Source organism: Camarhynchus parvulus, chromosome 1 (assembly GCF_901933205.1).
Source record: "Camarhynchus parvulus chromosome 1, STF_HiC, whole genome shotgun sequence".
Taxonomy (NCBI): Eukaryota; Metazoa; Chordata; class Aves; order Passeriformes; family Thraupidae; genus Camarhynchus; species Camarhynchus parvulus.
This window is the reverse complement of record NC_044571.1, coordinates 115,101,826-115,118,940: the sequence shown is the minus strand read 5'-3', so window position 1 is coordinate 115,118,940 and position 17,115 is coordinate 115,101,826. Positions and strand designations below refer to the sequence as shown.

Genomic DNA, 17,115 nt, shown 5'->3' with positions numbered 1-17,115 from the left:
TGCATTGGAGGGGTTTTAAACACTGTCAGGGAAATGATTATGAATGAAACAAAATCCAGTGCTGCAGTTAAGGATCACGAATTCCCCTGGAATCTTCCCTTGGAAGCAGTGGGGAGTAGTTCATAATCATGCTGTGGTTTGATTTACCCCTCTGCCACCCAGTAAATCCCTTCACCGGTGATGCTCCTGCTGTGGGAGGTGCTGCACATCCAGCATGGAATGGCCTCATCCGGAGGGGCTTCTGTGAAAAGGAGACAAGAGGGAGTGGGATAAAAGTTTAGCTTGAGCTGAGCTTATCCTTACCAAAGTTCAGTTCTGCCCAAACAAGTGCAAGATTCCCCCTGAAGAGAATTCCACCAAAAGAGAAAGGGATTAGTTGTACAGGGAAAACACTGTGATTTACAGTGCTGGCGGATGTGCAGGGCTGCCCTGAAATAGTCCTTCAAAATTCAAACTTTTTACAGGGAACAAAAATAACTAAACTTAGGAAAATATTTGTTTGCTGCATTAAGCATCTCGCATTTATAAACGTGATTTATTTCTGCGCTTTCAGTTTCTTGAGTTGCAAGCCAGGCTTTTAAACAAATGGGTTTAACCTTAATATCCAAGAATGCCAGCAACTTGAGTTTGCCATGGCTAAATCCTCTGACTGGTGTGTGGGATACTTTCTTTTTATTCCCTTTTTTCCACCATGCAGGTCACCTTAATGTGACTGTGGTGTAGCTGAAAGCAGATCTTGAGAAGCAGAGGGTCAAGCATTTGAGATTGCTACAGAATTTACTGACAACTTCCTAACTTAAATAAAGCCTTACATTTTTTGGCAATATGCTCTTAAAAGGTTAATGTGTGTTTCAGTAGTTTGTAAAAACATGGCACCTGTTGCTGCATTTAAATCTGTGAAAATAAACTTGCTTTAGCTTTTTCTTTAAAATTTATTCTTTTCTTGCTATTTTTTCAGTACAATCACTTCCTTATGTCTCTCTGTGGGGAGTCTCATTTGAGAAGTCAAAGTGGCCGAAGCAAATTGAATCATGGAGTGGTTCTTCAGGTTGGAATTGGAAAAGCCCTCCAAGATCTTGGAGTCCAACCTTCCCCCCAGCCCTGCCAAGGCCACCACCACTGCCCCACGTCCCCAGGGGCCACATGCACACAGCTTTCAGTCCCTGCAGGGGTGGGGACTCACCGCTGCCCTGGGCAGCCCTTCTGGGGAGGCAGCTCTCCCTGATACCCAGCGTGGCTCCTGTGGCATGGTTTGGAGTGGGTTTTGTGGGAGCATGGGATGTGTGCTGGAATTTCAGTGCATTTCCTGGCACGTGGCATCAATTCCTGCTTTGCCAGCACAGTCCTCCGCTCCCTGGATTTAAGTGCTCTCCAGCAGAAACGATGGTTCCAAAAGGCCCTTTCCAAAGGAGGCTGGAGCTCCAGCAATATGTGAAACTCAGCCTCTGGGAGGAATTCTGTGCCCATTTCTTTAAGGAGCGCTCATGGCCAAGGCTGTGTTGGGAATTGCAAGTGATTCCTTCAAATTGCTCCACAGATGAAAAGCAAAAACAAAATCAAAGTCACAAAACAAAACAAAATCAGGCTTATGGCCTGACTCTGTGTTCTGTGGGGAAATAAAATAATAGAATTTGTGAAGCCACCCCCCACGGCAGCAGATCCCAACAGCTGTAGCAGCTGCTGCATTCCCTGTCTTGTTTTTTGGCCTTTGTTTTTTGCTCGTGGCTCATTCAGAGTTAAGCACCTGGATGGGATTTAAAAGTGAAAGTCAGTTTGCTGTTCCTTTCCAATGTGTGAGTAAAAATCACGTACAATCTCTGAAGATCTTTTAATTATCCAGAAGGACATGATTGGATCAGATCTGTGTAATTCAATCATGGCAATTCCTACTCATTTTTTCCCTTTTAATCCACTTTTTCCCCTTGGAATCCTTTTAATAAAAAAAGCATTTTATGTATTCAGCATCTCTAAGGCAGAACTTAAGATACTGTCCTTGTCAATTTTTAGAATTTCTAAATACAACTTGTCAGCCGTGGCAGTTCTTACTTGTAGATGATGTTTGATTTGCTTGGGTTCAAATATGATGTGAGAATGAAACCTCCTGATTCATGCACTCGTTCTATATTTGCTTTAGTAGTTTTAAATAGGGGCTCTCAGCAGAAAAAAGACTTTCTGAAAATGGTTCCTTCTGCTTGGTGCAGCCTTTTTTTTTTTCCCCATTTTAGGAAAATACCTGAAAGAAAACCCCTTCAAAGATTAGGGAGAGATTGCTGAGCCATGTGGGCATCCTAAGGATCGAGGACATGATAAAGAGGACAAACTGCACAATAGGATAAAACAGAGGGTGCCCAGAATTTGTTTTGTAATTCCAGCTTAATATGCTGGCTTGGAGTTTAAGGATCAGTCTAGAAAAGTTATTATGTCAGATCCATTTTTGTTTTGGTTTGCTGGATACCTTAAAAAGCTATTAGTTAGTTCTGTCAGCTTAAATATTGGTCAGCAAAATATGGTTTCGACATAGGAAGGTGCAAAACCACAGCTGCTGTTTATTGAGCACACTTCTAATTCTGAATGTGTGTTGATGCTTCACTAAAAAAAGCAACTCAAAATCAAGGATTCTTTCCTTTGGAGAAACGTTTTTGCTCAGCCCTCTGTGGTCACCTGGGATTTTGTGGAAAGCAGCACATTTATTCTGCCCTTCTGGGGGTTCAGTGTTAAACCTGAGGTCACTCACGTTTCCTCAGCATTGCTTGGATGCAAGTACTTTGTTTTAAATCATGATCAACAGGTATTTGCATCAGAGGTGATGATAGTTTTTAACTCCCAGCTCCTTTTGACTTTCTGCTCCAGCTCCCTTGGCAGCACAGCAGTTCTGCTGTATGTTTTTCCCAGACGCTTCACGTGTGACACAACCACTGACATTTTCTCTGGAGGTGTTCACTCCTGTCAAGCTGAGTTTGAGGCCTTGCTAAATGCATCACTGTGGCAAGCTCCTAGGGAAGGAAGGGCTCTGCCTTGCTTCCATGGGTTCCTCTTGCAGGTTGTGAGATTCTCCCCATGGATCTGCACCTGCATGCCTCTTGCATGAAAATTCTGCTGTCAGAATTGGCACTGAGGGAGACACAAAAGTGCTCATCCCTGGGAGTGTCCAGGGCCAGGCTGGATGGGGCTGGCAGGGGGCTGGTCAGGTGAAAGGTGATTTTGGGCACCAGCCAAGACGCTGCTGTGCTCCGTGGTGTAACTGTGCCTGTCCATCCTGCAGCCCTGCTGCCCCAGAGGGGGCTCATGCGGCACATCCAGCGCGCCACCATCAGTCAGCCACGTTCCCTCCAGATTCCTGGTGCCACAGCAGTGCCAGGGCTGGGCCACCAGGGCGTTCCTGCTGTCCAGCAGATTATGGATCAGGTGGGAAGGGTGTACCAGGCAGATGACAGCATGTACTGATCTCCTGGAGCTGCTCAGGGCAGTGGAAGCCCACAGCAGCTGCAACACGCTGTGCAAAAGCCTGGCTGCAGCTGAAATGCTGCATTTTGAAAGGGTGAAGGAATTTATTTTCACTAGCTGCACATCCTACCTATTCAAAACCCAGAGAGGGGAAATCATCCAAGCTGTGGGCAGTTCTCTCCATCTCCAGAAAGAACCAGAACTATGGTATGGAGAGAGCACGTGATCAGGCTGGGATGGCTCCCAGGGAAAAATTAAGCTCTGACTGTGATACTTTTTTCCTTGATCAGAGGATGAGATTAGGCTGAGGTGGTAAAAGAGATTAATATTTTCTGGATTTATGTAGGTGTGCGACTTCTCATTTTATTTAATTGAGATTTGACAAGAAGTCTGGAAACCCACAGGAGGGAATTTGGTCCATTCAGGGGGTGGCTGGTTTATGTTTCATATCCTAGAAACACCAGGGGAAACAGAAATTTTGTTTCTGCAAAATTGAAAAGCTGCTTTGTCCGTTATTTTCTATTTCTTTAGGAACCAAGAATTCAGGAGAAACTTCTTCAGCAGGGATTTTTCTGCTCTGAAGGTCTTTCACCCCTCACGCCCATGCTTGATTTTAATATTCTGTGCTGCCTGCCTGCCTCCCCCAGAAGAGCCGAAGTGCAAAAACATGGTTAAAATGGTGCACTGTTACTCATCCTGTATCCTGGGCTCCAATTGAGCCTAATTATGCCACTTCCAAAATTAAGCACTACTCTTTTAGCCTTACTGAGTAAATACCAGCCCGAGAAGCAGATTCTGCATCAACTGAGTCATCAGGAAAATTCTGATTGCACAGAGCCTTTTGTCAGTAATGGTGGTACAAGGAGAGGGCACAGCTGCACCTTTTGAAGGAAGCAAAAAATAAATTGGTTTGTCAGCTGGGCACCTTTTGCCTGTGGGTCACTGCAGACCAGAGGTGGTACTGAACAGTATCACTGTTCTGTTTATTTTCCCTTGGCTTGGGTGTGAGTAGTCTAAATCACCATTGTTCAGTCTTCCTTGGAATTACTCGATGAGGAAAATACTCTTTTCTCTGTTTCCACTGCATTTCCTCCATAGGAGCAACAATGAGGGGAGGATTCCTTCACTGACAGTAAAACTCTGGATATTGTGGTTGTATGGGCGTTTCACTGATGCGCCGCTTGCTTCCAGCCTGAGCTGTTGTGTAACACCAGTGTGTTCTCTTCAGTGAGAGGAGGCCTGGGTGCCAATTTCAGTGGAAGACTTTAAAAATAACTCTTTCTTATGGAATTTTTTCTGTCTTGCAGCCCTGGAAGAAAGCGTGACTTTTCACCAGTGCTTTGGAGCCAGTACTTTGAGTCCATGGAGGATGTTGTGGTAGAAAATGAAACTGGCAAGGATATATCCTTTTTTCTTCCCCCATATTGAATTTGTCACAATCTCAGAGATTATGGGGGAGGAATCACGTTTTGATTTGTTTATTTGGGTTCCTCAGCTTTTCCAAGTGTTCCTTCTCATCTTCCATTATGTCTCCTGCAGGGTTCAGTGTCAGTAACCAGCACTATCCCTTCCAGGCTGACAGTTAAACTGTACCTAGCAAGGCTAATTCCTGACATTGCTTCTTTAGTAATAATTTTTAATTTAACTTAATTTAATTTTTTATAATTTTTAAAAAGTGTTTCCAACAGCCATGGGCAGGGACACCTTCCACTCTTCCAGGCTGCTCCAAGCCCCAAAGTCCAGCCTGGCCTTGGACACTTCCAGGGATCCAGGGGAAGCCACAGATTATCTGAGCACCCTGTGCCAGGGCCTGCCCACCCTCACAGGGAAGAATTTCTTATGAACATTTAATTTAAATCTCCCTTCTTCTAGTTTAAAACCATGCCCTTGCCCTCTCATTATTTTGCCTGTGTAAAAAATAACTCTCCATCTTTTTTTCCTAATGGATTTCTAGTTTTCTCTTCGTTCACTTCCTTGTTGTGCCCAGGGAGAAAAGGACAGGGGATGAGTGAATCATAATGGGGGGAGAAAACCTGGGCAGCAGGAATAGAACTCTTGAAGCTTAAACTGAGTTACATTTTTGCCCAGGTAATGCTTGAACATTCCTGTTGGTCACATAAATGAAGGATAGAAGTAAAATACTGTTTGGTATTGCAAGCTCCAAAATTCATTCTGCTGCCTTGAAGTAGCTCTGAGGAGTGTCCTTAACTGTTCATACACTTTTCGAATTTACAAGAGTGGCTTGGAGGGGCCTGTCTTGCTGCTGCTGCACGGTGGAGGCCACTCTGCCCTGTCCTGGGCTGTGTTTACAGTAAGTAAAGCTGCTGCTCCGTTTGTTGCTGCAACTGCTTGTTGCTGCTAATCCCACTTTGCAAACAACATTGTCTCTGTCTCTCCTTGCAGTCTGCAATCATCAGCAGAATCCAGTGTAGGATTGTGGCCTTAGACCTCCGAGGCCATGGTAAGTCAAGGAAATAAATCTGGAGTCAAATCAGTGTGTTACATGCTCCCATTTTTTAAAGGAGATGCAATGAATTCCTCTCAGGATGACTAGGAAAACATCCTTAGGGCATCCCAATTGGATTCAAAAGCAGGGATGGAAGACTGGCTTCTCTCAGAAGCTGAGACCCCCTGAACTTTTGCTTGAGACAGTGGTGGACTGCTTCCTTCCACCAAGCCATCTTTCATATTTCTATAACCTCTAAGTGGTCTTTGCCATGAGAAATGAGGACTGTTCTTTCATTTTAAGATGCATAAAGAACAGTTACGGGCAGTGTTTCCTACCCATAGTACCAAGTGTTCCCGTTAATTCTGTGTTTCTTAATTATTCATGTTCATTGCAGTAGGCTTGCTCTTCATATATGTGCGTAAAAGCTTTGTACCATCACTGCTCTAAGTCCTGAGGGGGCCTGAAGTTTTTCAGCTTAAGTGAACTTAACTTGAGTTGGGTTTTTTTCAGGAGAAACAAAAGTAAGGAATCCTGAAGACCTGTCTGCAGAGACTATGGCAAAGTAAGGAAAATTATGCTTGTTTCCCTTTTCACAAACCTCCCTTTTTCTCCTTGGCTGAGCAATAAACTACTTGAGGGCACACAGCCTTCACTCAGAGGAGCTGGAAGATTAATTTCACGTGATTCTGGTTATCCCTCCTTTCCTTCCATTCTGGGACAGTCTGAAATGATGTCCCTCCCAGCTGAGCCAGATTCCAAGAGCTGGAGTTGTTCTCCCAGTACCCCCAGTTTTTAAGCACTGAGCACTTTAAACCTGCCACATGCTGAAGAGTTCCTCAGGGAGGTGGAATGCTTCCCTTAGACATCCATGGGGTATTTTAGTCTGAATCACCAGTTTGACTCTTCCTCGGCCCTTGGGGTGAGTGGTCAGGGCGGGCCCACGTTGGCCTGGTAACACCCCTGAAGTCTGGGTCACAAACACAGGATTTTCAAGCATAGAATTACTTTTTCAAACTGTCATGACCCGCTTTGGCATGCAAATCCATCCCCCTCTTGACAAAACTGTAAGAAAAGCAAATACCCACTGCTAAGCACATTATGTTCTGCCCATATTTAGTACAAAGAGACTCTTTGCTGTGACTACAACTAAATGATGAAGGATTTTGTAACCTTCCCATGGACAAATCCACTTGGTTTGTTGAGGGGAGGCCATGTGTGAAATGTATTCTGACTTCCATTGTATACCTTATTCCTGCTGCTTATGCCTTGTCAGATCCTGATGTGTAACTGTCCTGAGGAGATGCTGGATTAAATAATTAGAATATTTTAGATCTGGACCAGCACTACTGTGGGGGGAAAGCAAGTTCCTTTTGTTTTGAAACCTCCCCCTATTCTTGGCAATGAGCTTGAAACTTAGTCCTGAGTATCTTTTAAATAGGAGCCTTAAATTACAGCTGGTGTTCCTGTTTGTTCTTTTAAATCAAGTCCTCAAACAATTTTCTCTAGCAGAGCAGACAAGCTGGTCAACCTGTTCATTTTTTCACTTGTTTTCCATTTTCAATAGAAATGGAATCATTTTTTTCAATAAAAATTGCTCAGTTCTCAGGTTCCTCTGAATGGTTGTAGTCAGGAAAGCCAGCTGGGGGGGTGTCTTTACACTGCTCTTCAGGAGATTTCAGCTGTTAGCTCTGCTGCTGTTCTGGGGTTTGGGAATCATACCAGCCAGCTTTGCCATCCTGGGAAAAGTGTCAGGAAGTGACAGCTTCAGTTTAACAGGAGGTACCTTTTGGGAAGAGTGGGGAAACTGCCCCTTGCCCGTATCTGTGCTCACAGACAGTCTCAATCTTTTTGCCCGTGCTCAGTGTTGTTCATCTTTGCCGTGGTCAGCAGGGCCCAGTTATTTTTCTCTCTCTAATTCCAGTTTCTTCTTTTAAGAACAATGCATTTCTTGGTTTGTGCTTCCATGCAAGATGATTTGACAGCTTTTTCTCACCTTTTATTTAACGTCCTCACTAGCAAGTGTCAGCCTAAAATATTTTCTACAAGGAATCACAGAATTTGGGCTGGAAGGGACAGTAAATTTCATCCCCATGGACAGGGAGACCTTCCACTAGACCAGACTGCTTGAACATCTTTTAAATTAGCATCTTTTAAGTGAGGATTCTATTGATAGAAGGAGAAATGACACGGATGTGCAGGGTTTCCTGCTCGGCAGCAGTGACAGGAGAACAAGGCAGCGTGCAGCCTGTGGGTCAGAAGGGGTGTGAGGGCTGTGTCCGTGCTGGCTGTGTCCGTGCTGGCGGTGCCAGGCGGGTTTGCTGTGCCGCAGGGACGTGGGCAGCGTGGTGGAGGCGCTCTACGGGGACCTGCCGCCGCCCATCATGCTCATCGGGCACAGCATGGGCGGCGCCATCGCCGTGCACACCGCCGTGGCCAACCTGCTGCCCAGCCTGCTGGGGCTCTGCATGATCGACGTCGTGGAGGGTGAGTGTGCCCGCCCCTGCCGGCTCTCCTGCCTGCCCCACATCCCCCCATACACAAGGGTTTGCCCGCCCTGTTTTTAAACCCACTCCATCCTCCTTGCACATCCTGCGCGCACAAAAATCTTTCCAGTGTGACCCCCCCCCTTCTCTTCTCCTTCTCCTTCTCCTTCTCCTTCTCCTTCTCCTTCTCCTTCTCCTTCTCCTTCTCCTTCTCCTTCTCCTTCTCCTTCTCCTTCTCCTTCTCCTTCCTTCTCCTTCTCCTTCCTTTTCCTCTTCCCTTTCCTTTTCCCAGGTGTTCTCCCTCTGTTTGCCTTTTTCCTACTAATGTCACAGGATCAGAGAATCAGCTAGGTTGGAAAAGGCCTTGGAGATCACTGAGCCAAACCTATGACCTAACACCACTGTGTCAACTAGACCTTGGCACTAATTTCTTTGAAATGCTTTCTTGGTGGGGAGGAGGGTGGCTTTTGCTGTAATGCTTGGTGCTGATAAATGACTGCTGCTTTCTCTCTCTGAACATCCTACCTGTTCAAAAAGCAATTTTCCAATATGACTCTTGGCTTAGAAATACTAATCTGCACTTTCCCCAGCAGCATTAGATCACTGGGGAGCTCCAGCTCTCTGTGAGGGTATTGCAGCCAGTTTTGTGTAGAGGGATGTGGCAATAATATCATCAGATGCCATGGAGATGATGAAGATGATGCCATTTGCTTTTAGGTACTGCCATGGATGCCTTGAACAGCATGCAGAACTTCCTAAGGAGTCGTCCCAAAACATTCAAGTCGCTCGAGAATGCCATTGAGTGGAGGTAAAGCTTGGGCTCAGCCTCTGGAATCGCTTGTCTGTGTAGCCTGACTCCCGAAGGAAACAAAGTTTATACAATCTGGCTGTTTACAGGCCCTGTCCCAGCCCCCTGCCGTGGGTTTAACCCTGTTTCACCGTTCCCCACCAGCATTTCTCCCTCTTTCTCTTCTCAGTTACAGTGACAGGGGGAGGTTCACGTAAGTTTAGCGTGAGCCACTCTGTTCAGTCTGAGAGCAGGAGCTTTGGGGATGGTTGGGGGAAGTCCTGAGATGTAGAGGAGTTTAACTCCTGTTTCTGGGCCTGCTGATTCTTGAAACTCTTCAGTAAATATTTCTGTCTTCTGATTATTTTTTTTCCCTAGTGTAAAAAGTGGACAGATAAGAAATCTCGAATCTGCCAGAGTTTCTATGGTCGGTCAAGTCAAACAGTAGGTGGCCTTTGGTTTATTTCATTTATTATTTAAATTTTTTTTTTCTGTTTTAGAATGCCATTGCTACATAAGTGCACTTGAAAACTTCTTAAAGCAAAATTGCTGAACGCCTATGGTGTAATCCTGGGTGGTGTTTTGGTTTGGATTTTTTTCTGTTGTCAGGGAATCAATTTCTGATTTTATTTTCACAGATGTGAAGAGGCTGCCAGTCCTGAATGCCCTAAAGCCATAGTAGAGGGAATTATTGAGGAAGAGGAGGAGGAGGACGAGGATGAGGAAGGAGGAGGCTCTGTCAACAAAAGGAAGAAAGAGGATGACACAGAGGTTGGGAACTTGTTGCTGTGTTTTCAGCTTCCCCTGCAAGAGCTGTCACCTGTGGTTATCCAAATCATTCTGATATGAAAGGGAGCCACTCCAGGGAGAGAAAAGTGGATGGGAGCCAAGCCCAAATGTTCAGGCAATTTGTGAGCTATTTGTGTCAGTAAAAAATAGCAAATTGATTGCCCTGAATCCTGCAGGCTCTTCTCCTCTTGCTGTAGCTCTTGCTGACTTTCTTGTTCCCTGCTCATGTACTTTGATTTGGAGAGAGATGTAGAAGCAAGGAGGGTCATCCCTGGAAGTGTGTAATCCACCAGAGGGAGCCAGAAATGTTTTATTTTTTATATCTGTGTATTTATGCATTTCCAGGTGGCTCCCTGAGTTGGTTTTCTTTCTGCTGTTTTACTGATCAGTAACACAGAGCTCTCTCTCCTCCCTGCAGACAAAGAAGGAGCATTTATACACGTGGCGAATCGAGCTGGCCAAAACAGAGAAGTACTGGGATGGCTGGTTCAGGGGTTTATCCAACCTCTTCCTCAGCTGTCCCACTCCAAAGCTTTTGCTTCTAGCTGGTAGGTGTCCCTCCCAGTCCTGCTGTGCACTTCAGTGAGGTCACAGTTGCATTTTAGAGCAAAGGGTCAGCACTGGGCTGCGGTGGTTCCTGGGAATACCTGGGCTTCTCTGTGTCTCCTAAAATAGCCTGGTGGGATCTGAACTTCTCCAGTGAAAGTCAAATACAGCTTTAAGCCCTTTTTGTACCTTAGTAGCAAATACCTTTTGTAAATATCCTTTTAAGTTGTAGGGAGGGCTGTGCTCTTGCATTTTTTGGCTGTGTTTCTTTCCTGTAACTTTACTCTCTCAAGGTGCAGCAGTGAAATGTCCTTGTCATGGGTGTCAGAGGTGTTTATCTTCTGTTTTTCAATGTAATGTCTCTTTTAAAATACAGAGTAAAGCTTGGCTCAGAGAATGGTGTTTTCTCTGGCTGTTCTCCAAAACATTTGTTTATTGTTATTATTTGTTTATCTGCTTGTAGGTGTTGACAGGCTGGATAAAGATCTGACCATTGGACAGATGCAAGGTAAGTATTTATTACTGTTACTTCAGCCTTACCATAATGCTCTTTTTGCATGACAGCTTGTTGCTATGAGCACAGTCAATATCCAAACAAATGGGCATTAAAGAGTTTGTCCATCCCAAAGTGTTCTCCTGCTCTGGTCAAGGAAGGGTGGGGAAGGTGAGGAGGGAAAGGTTCAATTCAAAGGGCTGTTGCTGTGGGTTTTGTTCAATCCAGTGTTCCGTGCTCCCAGCAGTGGAGCTGCTGCACTTCTCTTGGATCAGAATGATTGCCTGTGAGGGCTTCTGTCTAATCCATTTTTTCCCTTTCTAGCTACATCCCCGATGTTCCTAGCTAGAACACTTGGGACCATTCCAAATTGTCCCCTGTCCCAGTGTTTCTGACAGACAGCAGACCAAGATTAAACACCTTCATTCATGTTTTGGGGTTTGGGTTGGGGTTTTTCCCCCCATCCCTGCTTTCCAGAGCAACCAGTACTGCAAAGTGGTACTGAATAGCAGGATAAACGTTACCTTAATGTAAATCTGGTGAGAGTTCCAATTCTGACACTTGCCTGCATTGAGAAGCTCTGAGAAGTTCAGCTCCATTTTAGCTCCTGGGAACCTGTTCTAGTTACACTTGGAGAAGGTGAATTAAGGAGCTGGTCCATGTTTCCTTTGGAGACCATGGGCTGTGCATGGTGTGGAGGCTGCTGAGACATCCTGCCGTCCCTAGGACATCCTTTCCAGCTACATTTAGTGAGGTCAATTGGTGCAGAGTGTGAGGTCTGTGTGCTGACTCTCTCAATCCACAGGGAAGTTCCAGATGCAGGTCCTCCCACAGTGTGGCCACGCAGTCCATGAGGATGCTCCGGACAAGGTGAGCCCCACCGTGGGGGTGAAGCTACATAAGCCACAATCTGAAATGCAGAAAAGGATCTGTTCCTTACCATGCACCAGAGAGCATACTTCAGGGGCATCTTTTGGCACAACAACTGGATTTCACAAGCAGCTTGGATGTTTCAGCTGTCTGGAAAGCCCTGGCTAAGATGTTACATGCCACAGGGCTGGGATATGGACTTAACTCTCAGGCTCGTGGCGATGTACCTAATTCCACCCATGTGGAGTGCGGATTTCTCCTGCCTTCCTTTCCTCATGCAGTTCCCTTGCACTAAGCTGCAGCTTTAGGGGTTGGTCTGTGTTTTGTTGAGTTGGGTGGCTCACATTTTCCAAATAGAAACCAAATGTTCCTGCAGCAGCTCTGACAGAGCAGTGCTGCTTCTGGGCACTGCTGGAGTTGGTGTCCAGATGGAAGCAGGAATGTGGTGCAGCCCGTGGAGCCTGTGGTTGGGAGCACATCTGGTTTTAAAGCTCATTCTGCACTGACAGCTGTGTTAAAACTCAGCCTTTCTGTGCTTCACTTTACCAGTCTGAAATAGGCATTTCTGTCTAAACATACTCAGTTCTTAAGCTGTTACTCTTTTTTCATACATTCTGAGCAATACTGACCAGGCTGGACAGGGCTTGGAGCAGCCTGGTCTAGTGTAAGGTGTCCCTGCCCATGCCAGGTGTTGGAACTGGATGAGCTTTAATGTTCCCCCCAACCCAAACCATTCCAGGTTACTGTCTTGCAGCCTGAATTTACCTTTTCTCCCTGCTAATTGTTTCAAGAATTACTGACATGGGTGGAGAAAAGGTTTGGTCACTTCTTGATGGCAGGCTCAGTGTCAGAGTAAAGCTGAAGGTGTGTTACACAGAGCTCTTGTTTTAAAGGAGCAAATGGTTCAGCAACAGACTGCTGAGGACCTGAACTGTTGTTGGAAATACTGCAGGCTTTGAAAACTGACTGGGTTTCATCTTCTCTTTGTGTCCCTTTAAATCCTGAGCCATTCTTCCCCTTCTCCCAGGTTGCTGAAGCTGTTGCAACGTTCCTGATCCGTCACAGGTTTACAGAGCCCATTGGTGGATTCCAGTGGTAAGGCTCCATGGAGTTGTGTCCCTGAGCAGGGCTCCTGCTCTCACTGCCTGTCTGGCTCTCGAGGTGGGAGGCTGGAATTTTAGCATGGTGCTAAAAACCACAGATAAACAAACAGCTCTGAATCACAGCCAGTAATACACTCAGTGTTTGTGTTCCTTCTACATTTCTCACATATTTACGTGTGCTGATGAAACCTCCTTCCTTGGAAGGGAGGAGCAAAGCAGATTTCTTTCCTTATAGCCTGCCAGAAAGCAAAATGACAAATTTTATGGCAGTTAGCTTAAATAATATTTCATTAAGTAACCAAGGCCCTGTGTTGTGGAAACAACTTGCATCACACTCCCTTGACCAAGAAATACTGGTGAGATGAGGCAGGTAAAGCTATGTGCTTCACTTTGCAGACTTTCCATACTTATCTCACGTGTTTTCTGATCAAAATGGCCTGTGGAAGCCAGGCCCCTGTGATCAGCCAGGCAGTGAGAGAAGGGTGTGATTGATAAGCTTGATAGTGTAGGTTGATGTGTTAATAGGGAGAGAGGGAGAAGACCTAAGGACTTTACAGCTAAATTTAGGTTGTCACAGAGTTTGCAGAGAATACCTTGATGCTAACATGGAGTCTTTCTTCCGTTCTCTTTTGTGCCTCCTAGTGTGTTTCCTGCTTGTTAATATCCTGGTGTTCTCCAGCACTGATTCCCATTGTAAATAAACTGCACCAGAGGCCACTGTGATGTATCCATATCCTCTCATCTCCCAGCCCAGCAGCAGTGAGAAGTTGGTGTGAGATTCATCCCCTAGAACTAGCTCTCCAGAATATCCAAATTCTTAGGGACTTCCATGCTGGGAAGCAGCTTCTACTGAAGACCATGAAAAGCTCTTCAGGCCCTTGGAACTGGGATCCTCTTCTCTGCTGCCACAAGGAAAGACCTCCTGGAATCCCATGTAGTCAGTCATACCAACCTCCACCGATTCTCAGGCTTCCTTGGACCCAGCTGCAGAAGGGCTGTTGGCAGTCCAGATCCACCCAGGGCATTGCAGCACAGCCAAAGGCTTCGGGATTTCTCCCTGGAATCACTGAATCATCTTGGAAGTGCCCCTTAGATTTGGGTTTTATACATACACTTTTTTTCCCCCTAAAGCAGATGAGGAATCGGCTTCATTGGGAGCTCGGGTTTCATCTCACCAGCGCCAGCCTTAGGGGTTAAGCTGTGGGAAAAGCCTGGAGGCCACTGTCCTGGGCAAAGCTGGATGGGACTGTGAACCAAAAAGGCAAGAGGGGGACTGTGAGCTCCATTTCAGAGTCTTGCAGTTTGTCAGGTGCTCGTTGCAAGTCCTCTCTGGGAAGAAGAGCCTGAATAACTCCATCGACTACAGACACATCCCAGGCCAGGGGACTCTGAACCTGCACTTGTGGGGAAGACCCAGGAGCAGCAGGGACAATGTGATCAGCAGGCAGTTTGTCTGTTTTCTGCCCCTGGAATGTGTTTGTTCTTCCCTTCTTGTAGCTGCCACACACAGCTGGGCAGAGATCAGCGCCTTTGGGATGGAAAAACATGGAATGGGCTGTAGGAAGAACCCTGGGAGAGCTTGGAGTCAGTCCTGCTGATGTTGATGCAGAGGTGTAGGCAGCTGTTCTCCCCAGTATTAGAGGAAGGACCCTGTTTCCACTGTTGCTTCCTAGATCATTTCTCTGCCTGCCTTCCAGAATTCCATGTGCACAGAGAGCTTTTCTTCAGGGTTCAGTTATCCACAGACAGCTCCTGGGCTTGCTTTCACCTAAGAGTCACTTTTGAGTGTAAGAGCAGACATGTTTTGGAGCAGTTTTCCTGAGTATTTTGCTGGTGGATGTGTGAAACCCCCTTTTTTTTGCCTGGTGTCCATAACCCCTTGCTGCTGTCCAATGATTTTAACCCTGCTCTGCTGAGGCAAAGTTCTGTGGTGATTTGGGAGCTGCCCTGTGCATCCCATGACAAGAGCCATCAGGAATCCTTGGCACTTGAGCGGTGCAGGTGGGACAGTGTTTGACCATGGAGCTCCACTTAGCTGTGACTCACCGGGCACAGCAGCCGTGGTGGCCTTGCTCCCTGTCCCTTCCCTGACACATCAGGTTGGGAAGCGCCTGCAGTAGAGACAGGACAGCCTCATTCCAGGGAGGAATGCCCTCCTGGCACTTTGGCCGTGGCACTCAGGTGTGACAGGAGCAACTGGTGGCTCTCTGCACTCCCCTCTGTGAGTCACCGTGTTGATGCATTGATTTGATGTAATTCCACCCCGGTCTAGTTCCTGATGAATTCAATGGATCTTCAGTAGTCAAGATGCAAAACAGTTCTTTCCCCAGCCGTGTCCCCAGAATGGCCAAAATCCCCTTTTGCAGGAGACTCCTTGGTTCAGATGGTTAGGGATGAACTAATGCAGCGTGTCTGTCCAGTCTCACTGCCCAGAATCGTGCTCGTGAATGATCTGGTGAAGTCACATTCCTCCCTGGTGAAGTAACGTGGAGAGCCTGACTTGGAGTGAGTGATTCCTCGGTTATCCCTCTGATTTGTGAGCTCGTCACAAAGCCCGACCAAACAGAGCCCTCGTGGAAAGCCAACCAGTTCTGTATTCTGCAGAAGCACCGGGAAAAGGAATGATTCCTGCAATCCTGTGGGCTGCCTGGGAGTCTGTTTTGCTGTTAGCATTGAGTGAGTGAAAAGAAAATAAATATTTCAAGAGCCTGTTGAAGTGACTGGTGCGTCGCTCCGTGCCAGCTCCCAGCCCTGCCCAGGTGCTGTTCTGGGACTCCTGTGGGGCTGGATTAAAAAGATGGATTCCAGGGACAGCAGCAGCACTGTGGGGGTGGGTGGAAGGGAAATTCCTTTCGGCTCTGTCAAGCCATGCACATTTTTGAGACTGTGCTTTTGTCTGAGGAGTATTAATGCTCCTGCTGCAGTTTCCAGGGGGCTGGAGGCTGGGATAAACGGCATTTGGTGAAGGATACACGGGCTGTAGTAAAAGTGACTGCAGAGAGAAGGAGTCTTCTCTCTGGCTCACGAGAAACAAGGACACAGAGAAATTCCTCCCCAAAACTCCCAGCTTTGCATTTTTCCTGCAGCCTTTTGATTACTTAGAAACCTCTCTTGGTCTTGTTTCACTTGTTGGATTGAGGATCCTTCCAAATGGAGGATCCCAAGGTTGGGCAGGAGCAGGAGATGGACTTTGCGATGCTGGTCTGTTGCAGGCTTCATTTCAATTGAATAAATTACATAAATAAATGTCTGAGACCTAGGATGGGTTTTGCCAGATTATGTGTACTGGACAAAGCCATCAGAGATTTACAGATGACTGGAGCATTGGGATTGTTGGGAAAAGATTATTTCCTGTATTGCCAAAGCAGGTACTCTTCAACCCTTAAGTCAGGAATTAAACTCAGGCCTGGGGCTGTCCAGCCAGAATTTTCCCCTCAGATTGTGACAGGGGTGATGCAGCAGTAGGTAAAATTATCATTTTTTCCCCTTTTGGCCAGGAAAAGGCTTGGACAACCTGAGGAAGCCCATTCCAGCCCTGCTTTCCGTGTGCTTGTGATTTGCAAGCAGCGTTGGGATGATTTGCAAAAGGCAGAGCTGGGCAACACAGACCTTGCAGAATCGCCCCAGGAGGGTCTACTGGGTATTAGGAATAAGTTTTTTTACAATTTAGGCCCTGGCACAGGGTGCCCAGAGCAGCTGTGGCTGCCCCTGGATCCCTGGCAGTGCCCAAAGCCAGGCTGGATGGGGCTTGGAGCAGCCTGGGACAGTGGGAGGTGTCCCTGCCATGGCAGGGGTGGCACTGGGTGGGCTTTAAGGCTGGTCCCTACCCACATTATTCTGATTCTGTGACTTTAGCACTGACATTTTTCCTCTTCTCCACTACTGCCTTTTCTTTTGGGAGCAGGAAGGCCTGGGGAAAGGGCTGTGTGGAGAGCCTGGCAACCAGCCATCCGCTGCTTTCAACTGGTAATCCACACTCTTGGAAATCCAGACCTGCATCTTTAGGCAAGGGCAAAAACTCGAGTTGATGGCTTTTCACTTCCAAGAGCCCCTGTCCCTGGTGCATTGTCCCCAAGGCTGGTGCTCTGCTCACAGGCTGGAAGTGCCCTTTGTGTTGCCCAAAGCTGCATCCCTCAGTTGTGCCGTCTGTC

General features: G+C 46.7%; 2 protein-coding genes across 2 annotated transcripts in view; one reads left to right on the top strand and one right to left on the bottom strand.

The window, feature by feature from the left end:
- Positions 1-209, bottom strand: part of C2CD3 (C2 domain containing 3 centriole elongation regulator) — a 33,652-nt gene extending 33,443 nt beyond the window's left edge. The window contains 1 exon segment of the mRNA XM_030947934.1: positions 148-209. Coding sequence (XP_030803794.1) covers positions 148-209 — 62 coding nt within the window.
- Positions 210-4,728: 4,519 nt separating this feature from the next.
- Positions 4,729-16,224, top strand: PPME1 (protein phosphatase methylesterase 1). Its single transcript, XM_030947923.1, has 13 exons — positions 4,729-4,845; positions 5,663-5,755; positions 5,848-5,905; positions 6,404-6,455; positions 8,223-8,377; positions 9,094-9,184; positions 9,542-9,607; positions 9,802-9,934; positions 10,371-10,500; positions 10,962-11,006; positions 11,797-11,861; positions 12,889-12,956; positions 13,607-16,224. Exons 1-13 carry the CDS (start codon positions 4,729-4,731, stop codon positions 13,623-13,625), a joined length of 1,092 nt encoding a protein of 363 aa, XP_030803783.1. The 3' UTR covers positions 13,626-16,224.
- Positions 16,225-17,115: the final 891 nt, after the last annotated feature.